General features: G+C 41.3%; 1 protein-coding gene across 1 annotated transcript in view; it reads left to right on the forward strand.

The window, feature by feature from the left end:
* The first annotated feature begins 386 nt into the window (after positions 1-386).
* LOC144068650 (uncharacterized) overlaps positions 387-9,529 on the forward strand; it is a 43,373-nt gene continuing 34,230 nt past the window's right edge. The window contains exons 1-4 of the mRNA XM_077593279.1: positions 387-443; positions 2,828-2,985; positions 6,833-6,975; positions 8,440-8,662. Of these exons, the coding sequence (XP_077449405.1) occupies positions 2,854-2,985; positions 6,833-6,975; positions 8,440-8,662 (498 nt within the window). The 5' untranslated portion in view covers positions 387-443; positions 2,828-2,853. The remainder of the gene's footprint in view (positions 444-2,827; positions 2,986-6,832; positions 6,976-8,439; positions 8,663-9,529) is intronic.

A 9,529-nucleotide genomic window follows, 5' to 3' on the forward strand; every position in this document is an offset into this window, starting at 1 on the left:
CCACTTAAAATGGACGTTTAACAGCCTAGAACTCATTTCAGTTCAGTTCCCTGATATTCTTGGAGGGAAAATCCGGCATTGCAATTGGCTGTCAGTGACAGGGCCAAACCATTTGACCCGGGGGGGAGGGGATGACAGCGAACTATTTGTTTTCTTGTTGCATGTCATCCCAGTTAAAATATTTTGAACATCTACTAGTGTTAAATTTTTATTGTTAGACATTTGTAGCCTAGCCAGGTTAGATTTAAGCAATCATATACACAGTTAGATATTCTTTTACTAAACTTTGGCACCTGCTAAGCAATCCGGTTACGCACGAAACCACGCCCCTTTAACATGACGGCCTTGGTGTATTCATACAAACAAAGATGTCCGGGAGCGATAAAACTGTGGCAAAAAAACAAGACGTAGCCCTTTTCAACAGTGTTCTGGACATTTGTTAGGTGAGTGAAAAACGTTCCTTCATTTTAAAAAGCGTTCATTATGTCGAAAAGTACTTACTTCGGGGGGTATGCTCAGCAGCCGTGCTAATCGCTAGGCCCAAACAATTGAAAACCAGCGTGTCTTATGCTAACATCGTTAGCAAAACGTCACCTTTCGAAAATGTAGGTATGTAATATATAGGCTGTGTTTTTTTCTATAGATTTCAGTTTTTCCTCCATGATGAAACTCGTACTTAAAATTGCCCCCCCATTCCCAGTCCTTTAATGACACCTCTGCTTAAGTTAGAGCAACAACAGTCTCTAATTCACCGGGCAAACTTTCCCTTTCTCCGATACGTTGATTTGATATACTCCGATAGAGCCGTTCTCTCAGACGCCATCAATTGTCTATGGATTTTCCTCAGCGCTTCTTGCCAGAGAAACAAAAGGCAAAGCCGAGAGGCTTTATTGATATGGATGTCGGCGGAATATTGTCTATTTTCAAGTGTAATCAATCACAACGTCAGCCTTTACGAGGGGTGGAAATTAGGGATGGTCCTGGGGGTTTCACCCGGGGTACATCCAGGACAGGTGTCGGGAACCTTTTTTTTTGACCGAGACAGCCATAATAAACTCATTCATTCATTTTTCTGACCTACCTATGCCCTGAGATCGAACCCTCGACCCTAGAACAGCGAGCCCGACGGGTTAACACTCGTTCGCTGGGCCCCCAAAGAGCCATAAACTATTCATATTTTTAAATGTAAATCCTTGAGAGGCCCAGTATTTCAATTGAATTGAATGCTTTTATTGTCATTATACATGTATAATGAGATTTTAAAGTAAAAATAAATGCGTGCATTGGTCATTTTTACACTTTTAAAGTATTCTAAGTCTCTAAATTTTTTTGATAACATTGTTACGCTGTTGCTAGTCAGAGTATATGCAAAGGAGTCTAATGAAAAGAAAATATGACTTCTTTTTATTCAATTTATTAAGTGATTTTTCTCATTTACTAGATTTAAAAAAAATCTGGGACTATTTGTTGATTTAAAGCAGATAAAAGCTACGCACGCTTTGGCTCTGATGCGCATAAAGTCCATTGTTATTTTTTCTTGCACATGCAAGGGATGCAGAATAATGCCCTCTCGCACACATACACGCACACACACCATTTTAATAACTATATTGTAACATATGAGCACATCCCATTCCTGTTTATTCATCCGGTTAAGCCTCCAACAAACACATGTTGTGTATCTCTGGCATTCAGGCTCACATGACACGTGCTATTCATTAAGCCTCGGTGTGTATTTCCATTATTCACACAAAAGGTGTGCGCTGGCTAATCACCCTCCGATCACCAGGTGTGCGTGTGTGCGCGGGTTGCCGCATCCATTACGTCAATTACGAATTAGAACTTCCACGCCATCACTCTGGCTGGCGGCCGCGTTCATTAGCCGGCAGAATGACGTTTTAGCGGGCGGCGACGTGAATCAAAACCAGGACGGGCCCTCGCTCGAGTGCTGCTCAAACACGGCCGCACATCACTTTTTACGGGCACGCCAAATTATCGCCAGTTTTGCTTAAAACGGCGTTCGCGTGGCATTTTTGTCACAATACTCGTACAGTTTTTGTCCCAGTACTGGTTGTGTATAAAGATTTATGCATACATTGCATATAAAAAGGCTGATATTGAAGAAAAGTACGGGAATAAAAAAACAAATAGTCAGCCAAAAGCACAGGTGTCAAAGTGGTGGCCCGGGGGCCAAATCTGGCCCGCCGCATCATTTTGTGTGGCCCGGGAAAGTCAATGATGAGTGCCGACTTTCTGTTTTAGGATCAAATTAAAAGGAAGAGTATAGATGTATATTACATTTCCGGATTTCCCCCTTTTAAATCCATAATTCTAATTTTATAATCCCTTTTTTCTGTGTTTTTAGTTTAAAAAAATCATGTTGTAAAATCTAAATATACATAAAAAAGCTAAAATAAACATTGTTTTAGATCTATAAAAAACGGAATATTCAGGGCTTTTGATCCAGTTCTTTTAATCCATTTTATAAAAAAAAATATCTAAATATTCTATCTAAAATGGTCCGGCCCACGTGAAATCAAGTTGACATTAAAGCGGCCCGCGAACCAACCCGAGTCTGACACCCTTGGCCTAAAGCTTTCCCCGATACGGCACTAAAATAACACCGTCGGTATCGGGGAGGACTAGAAAAATAGCGGGCCAAAAGTATGTTACAAGAAGCAGCTTTTAAGCGCTGCTCGCCCTACCCAAGATGTCCGCCAGCGACGCTCACCGCCATAAAAAAAGGGATTTGACTGCCTTTTCTGAGCCATTTAAGATGACGGGCAATAAATTCCACAAGGTTCAAATGCTGTTTATGTGTTTGCAGTCGCCCGTGGCGGAGGACGACTCCAAATGTCGAGGAGAACGGCGAGCGCCGTGGGCTACGTGAGACCACCTCGTCTCCATCGCGCCTTCCCGACATCATCGACACGCGGCTGGTGCAGACGCATGCACGCACGTACGTGCACGGACGCTTCATTGCAGGTAACAGTGATGATAGGAAATGAGTGGCGGTTAATAAGAGCAGCAGCTAAACGTCACATTTAATCTTTGCATGGCACAAATGTGGAAGTGCGTCCTGCTCACCCTCACGCTGCATTGCCTGATGTATAATAAATTCACTTAACGTGTCCCATGGAACACTTGGCGTACCGACCGGCCTTTGTAGGTATAAATATTTTTGCATGTGAGCTCGATTCGATACCCAGGAAATGCATTAAGTTGGGGGGAAAAAAGGATCGCAATATTCTAAGCCACGTGTCAAAGTGGCGGCGCGGGGGCCAAATCCGGCCCGCCGCATCATTTTGTGCGGCCCGGGAAAGTCAATGATGAGTGCCGACTTTCTGTTTTAGGATCAAATTCAAATGAAGAGTATAGATGTATATAAAATTTCCTGATTTTCCCCCTTTTAAATCAATAATTGTCATTTTAATCCATTTTTTTTGTTTTTAGTTCTGTTTTTAGTTCTCTTACTAAGAAAAAAGCTAAAATAAGCATTGTTTTAGGTCTATATAAAACTGAATATTGAGGGCTTTTAATCCAGTTCTTTTAATCGATTTATTAAAAAAAATCTAAATATTAGATCTAAAATGGTCCGGCCCACGTGAAATCAAGTTGACGTTAAAGCGGCGACCCAACCCGAGTCTGACACCCTTGTTCTAAGCATATAAAAGCATTATTTCAACGAGCAGAAAAAGGAAAAAATCATTTTTTTCAGTCACGCGGCAAATTATTTAATATATTTTACATAAACGTATACAGCGAATAAACCTGATCACCCAAAGCCAATTAATGTAACTATTTTAGTTGTTATTTGTTGGACATTGACTTTTTTTGTGTCAAAATAGTCTGTATTTCTAGATTTTTTTCATTTTCTGTCAATGACAGAATATTGCCATGAAGTATTTGTGAGGAAAAAAAACTGGAGAATCTCCATTGAAATGAAATGTATTTGAAATGGGAAGCCGGCTCGTGATGACCTCATTTCACAGCAGAAGGAGCAAAAGAGTCGCACGATTGGACATCTGAAATCCTCATTGGCAGTCGACCAGTCCAACTTTTACGTGGCTAACGTCGGCGAGTCCGTGTCGTGTCCTCCTTCCGTCAGTCCCGTTGCGGGAACTTTGATTGGCACTTTCCCCGTCTTCGGCGCTGTCACTTCTCATCCGATCGGAACATTCCGGGGCCGTGTAAATGAGCCGCCAGCCCCGGGCGTCGCCACCCCCGTTTGACTCGCCACCCTTTGGTCGCCACGGCGACGCCCAAACTCGGTCGGGGCCGCGAGCGGCGATCGATTTCCCTACGTCGAACTCGCCGCTCGTTTACCGTCGACCGAACCTGAGCAGGTGCTCCGATCGGCGCCCTTCCGAGAGTCCGTTTCCGAACGCTCGCCATTCGTGGACTCGGCGTGTCAAAACGTCAACGAGGGGAAGCGACAGGCGGGCCCGGCCCCGGGGGGACGGCGCCGTAGTCCGAGGCCGAGCGAGCCCGGCGAGCGTGCGCCCGCAAATTGATTTGGATTTTCCTCCAAATCACTCAAAGTGTTTAACGCTAATGGGAGGCGATCTCGGAGCGGCAGACGCAGACACGCCACGAAAAGTGACGTGCCGCCGTGCTGACACGCGGGACCAGAGAGGAAGAGCGCTTGTCAGTCGGCACGTCAGCGCACGTCACTGTCAAACGGAGAACTCACTTTCCTAATAAGCCGGAAGCGTCACCAGAAATACGACACCCCAGCGTGCCAGAATGACTTTTTTGTGCTCACCAAAGCGCTTTTGGGGATCGATTTGTAATTGTTTTTACGCCACCGATTCAGGTATGGCACCCCTCCTGGTGCCCCTGGTTAGCTGGGGTAGGCTCTAGCACACGGGTGTCAAAGTGGCGGCCCGGGGGCCAAATCTGGCCCGCTGCATCATTTTGTGCGGCCCGGGAAAGTAAATCATGAGTGCCGACTTTCCGTTTTAGGATCAAACTCAGATGAAATGGTATAGGCTCATACTCTATCGCACAGGTGTCAAAGTGGCGGCCCGGGGGCCAAATCTGGCCCACCGCATCATTTTCTGCGGCCCGGGAAAGTCAATCATGAGTGGCGACTTTCTGTTTTAGGATCAAATTCAAATGAAGAGTACAGATATATATTACATTTCCTGATGTTCCCCTTTTAAATCAATAATTGTCATTTTTTAATCCATTTTTTCTGTGTTTTTAGTTCAAAAATCATGTTGTAAAATCTAAAAATAGATTTAAACAGCTAAAATAAACATTGTTTTAGATCTATAAAAAACGGACTATTCAGGGCTTTTAATCCAGTTCTTTTAATCCATTTATATTAAAAAAATCTCAATATATCTAAAATGGTCCGGCCCACGTGAAATCAAGTTGACGTTAAAGCGGCCCGCGAACCAACCCGAGTATGACACCTGCTCTAGCACCCTCTACTACCCTTGTGAGGATAAGCGGTTTGGAAAACGAATGAATGAATATTTTCTCCCCTCCGGTAGATGGTTAAAAAAGAAGAGAAAAATCAAAGTAAACAAAACAATGAATCAAATCAAGTCAAAAAAATGATAATGTTACCGATAATAATCCGCTAAAAAGCAAAAAGGCTCAAGTGAATTTGAACACAATCTATATATGGTCATAGCATATCTCGAGAAAATGCTAGTCAAAGAATAATAGCAAGCTGATTTGAAAGGAAGCAAAATCCAATCAAAAGAAGTGTCTCCATATTTTAGGTCCACCCGAGCAGAATATTTGCATAAAAAGATCATATGTGGAGTATTTGCATACCAGGCCGCTGTGATGTCATCTTTGGCGTGAGCGATGACATCTTTCCTCCTCTACGCGCCCTCTGTGCACTTATCACTCCACACACTAACACACCCATCTCAAATAAGCATTAATAAGGGTTATTGTGGCTCAAATATCAACTTAATATTGAACTTGGGTCCCGTCATTGAGAACCATAGACATTAAATCCATTTCAGCTTTCTTTAATGGCTGGCGTCCAATCTGATTGGACTGTGGGGGCTGATCGTGGAATGTGTCAGTTATTTTCTATAGAGAGACCTAAAAAATCACTTCTTTCCCCTTTTTTTGTATTTTCTGTGAGTCTAAGTGGCGGCCCGAGGGCCAAATCTGGCCCGCCGCATCATTTTGTGCGGCCCGAGTAAGTAATCATAAGTGCCAACTTTCTTTTTTAGGATCAAATTCAAATGAAGATTATACATGTATATTATATTTCCTGATAGATGTATATTATATTTCCTGATTTTCCCCTTTTTAAATCAATAATTGCAATTTGTATCCATTTTTTTCTTTTGGTGTTTTTAGGTCAAAAAGCATTTTGTAAAATCTAAAAATAAATATAAAAATATTTTTGGTTTTCCACTTTAGTATTGAATATAATTTAAAAAAGTTTCCTATTAATCCCTGAATATTCCGTTTTTTATAGATCTAAAACAATGTTTATTTGAGCTTTTTTAAAATATATTTTTAGATTTTACAAAATGATTTTTGAACTAAAAACAGAGAAAAAATGGATTAAAAAATGACAATTATTGATGTCAAAGGGGCAAAATCAGGAAATTTAATATACATCTATACTCTTCATTTGAATTTGATCTTAAAACACAAAGTCGGCACTCATCATTTACTTTTCCGGGCCACACAAAATGATGCGGCGGGCCAGATTTGGCCCCCGGGCCGCTGATTTATTTTCATGTGATGTAAAGTTTGAAATTGCACCACACAAAGAAATGTTCCTGTCCTATTGTCGCCGCCGGCCACGAATCCACTTTCCTAAAACGTATTTATTTGTGTGTTTGCGCAGGTCCGCCGATTTGAAGACGACGCCTCCCGTCTTTGTGCGGCGTCTTGTACGGCTCGCCGTTATTTAGTCACGGCGGATGCTCCCATTGTGAGACGCCGCCTCGTATTCCCGCCGTGGCGCACCTGGGACGGAAAGCTATCTGGGTGAGCATATCGTCGGCCTTCTTTTTCCCACATCGCCATTGTGTGGCCACAAAGGCGAGCGCCGTCAAAAGCCAAAAAGAGACACCGTCACGATGTTCCTTCCGCATGTCCGTTAAACCCGACATTCTTCATCCCGTTTTTCCATGCTTTGGTCTGATTGGTTCGCCATTCCAAGTCGGAGTAGCACCAAATGAAGTACTTTCGTGTCATTTACGTTTATCGAATACAACTTTAGAGCTGCCAAGCGCCCAAAATCACATTTCTTGGTGGTTAAAGAGAATTTTCTGATTTTGTGAGCCTTTTTCCGACTACAAAAATGAAGCTAAATATGACCTAATGTTTTTCAAATATTTTCCTTTTTCAGTAGTTGATTCTTACAAGGAAATAATAACCACAAACAGAAAATCAACAAGTGCAGTAATCCCTCGATTATTGCGTCTTCACTTATCGCTAATGTATTACTTAGCGTTTTTTCCGCTATTCATTATTATTTTTTTTAATTGCTTTTTAAAATATTTTTTGGGGGGGAAGTTCCTAAAAATGCGAAAGCGTTAGCCACTTTGCCTAGTACGACTCAGCACCGAAAAAAAAGTTATAATACGGGTGACCCTACTTCACGATTTTTCGATTATTGCGGCCATATCTTGTCTACATTAACCACTTCATTTGAGCGATTACTGTTTTGGTTTTAGCTAATGCTACTTGAAACAACCGACGTGTCGTTGGACAGGAAGCGAGCGCGCTACTTTCAAAATAATGGAATGTTTTGTCAACAGAACGAAAATTATTTACGTTGCGTTTGGAAATGAATCGTAAGAGTAAGCTAATATAGTCAGCCAAAAATGGAAACTTGACATTAATATTTTTTTCGAGTAAATACATAAATATAAACAGATCTTTGAGATTGTGTCCTTTTTTTGCATTCATTTTCTGAGCCACACAGGAACGCACCGGGGATCGAACTCTCGATCTCAGGACTGCGAGGCGGATGTGCTGACCATGGTATCGCCTCACATGTGTCATTTTAGCATAATTGTTATTTTTTGAACCCAATAGAAGAGTACAGTAACAGATCATCGTGTCATAAAGGGATTTATCATTTACTGGTTCCAATATTTTTTGCATGATTTTTACTAGTCTAAAAAGTTGCCCATTAGATAGCTATGGGCAAAAGATATATTAAGAAAAATCGGAATTGATGGAAAGTCAAACAGTCTGTATCGGGACATCCCGACTATAAAAGTGCCAAATAAAAAGACCCACATAAATGGCATAAACCCTAAAATAGAATAAGTGAAAATGCTTGAAAGAATATGAATTCCGTTCTCAAAATGGATTGGACGTCTACTCACCATCAACTTCCACCTGCGTTTAACTCTTATTTGTTAAGACGCTCTCATTTTAGTGCTTGCTTTTTTAATTATTATTATTTTTCTAACATCGCCTTTCTTTTGACGTCCACAGCTTGAAAGGAAAAAGTGGGCTCCTCTTTTCTTTGAGGCTAACGAGAGCTTTAAATATGACGGCTGACATTTCCACGCACCGTGACACCTTGTCACCGCAAATGAAGTCCTCGCGCGCCGAGCGCCGCGGCGCCCGTCGACGACACGGGGAGGAGGCCCCGCCCCCACCGCTTGACGTTTGGGTCGAAGCACGGCACAAAAGCAAACGTCGCTGGAAAACACAGGTACCTTTTTTTCTTTTTTAATGTCGCAGTAAAAAACATGGTTATCATCGTAATAGTCGTGATCAGAAGAATAACAACAACATGAATGTTTTCATCGTCAAGTACAACAACATTAAGAGGGGGAAAAAGACAGCGCGTGTGCTCTTCACATGCTTCGTATTTTACACTTTATCATTTACACGTCACTTAACGAGGGGGGAGAAAAAAAAAACGTTGGGTAACCATGGTTACCGTTGAGACAGACCCCCCCAACACATAAAGATAAAGCTGCTTTGTGGCCGCATGGCCGAGTTTAAAACAAAAAAAATAGTGCTTATAAATAATAGGACATGTTTTTTATTTAAAATCATAAAAAAAATCTCTATTTATAATTTTCAACACTTTTTTTCTCGTTACCGCTTTTTCATATGATTAGATAACACGCATAGAAAAACAAAAAGTTGTGCAAAACAACGTCGTTAATGTCTCTGTGCACCAGCAGTCATTCTTCATTTTTAAATTAAAAAATATAGAAATGATGTATAATTTAGACAGGAATTATTTGTTGGTTTTTTTCACTTTACATATGATATGTACATATTTTACACAGACCTGAAGAAAAAGAGGCCCCTGAACAAACTTTTTTTTCCAGTCTTTTAACGGTAGAGACGAGAAATATGACACCATATGAAATATGAGGGGGGGAGGGGCTTGACTTATATTTTTTGCATTCAAAGAGCTTAAATGTTTGCATTTTAAGTGCTATCACTGACCTACGGCACCAGGGCAACACTGAAAACAAACAAACAAACAAACAAACTCCCCAAAAAGTTATATTTCATATCTGTTTTTTTGACATAATTTTACCTTGTTACTTTGTCTTTTTTT

This window comes from Stigmatopora argus, chromosome 2 (assembly GCF_051989625.1).
Source record: "Stigmatopora argus isolate UIUO_Sarg chromosome 2, RoL_Sarg_1.0, whole genome shotgun sequence".
Taxonomy (NCBI): domain Eukaryota; kingdom Metazoa; phylum Chordata; class Actinopteri; order Syngnathiformes; family Syngnathidae; genus Stigmatopora; species Stigmatopora argus.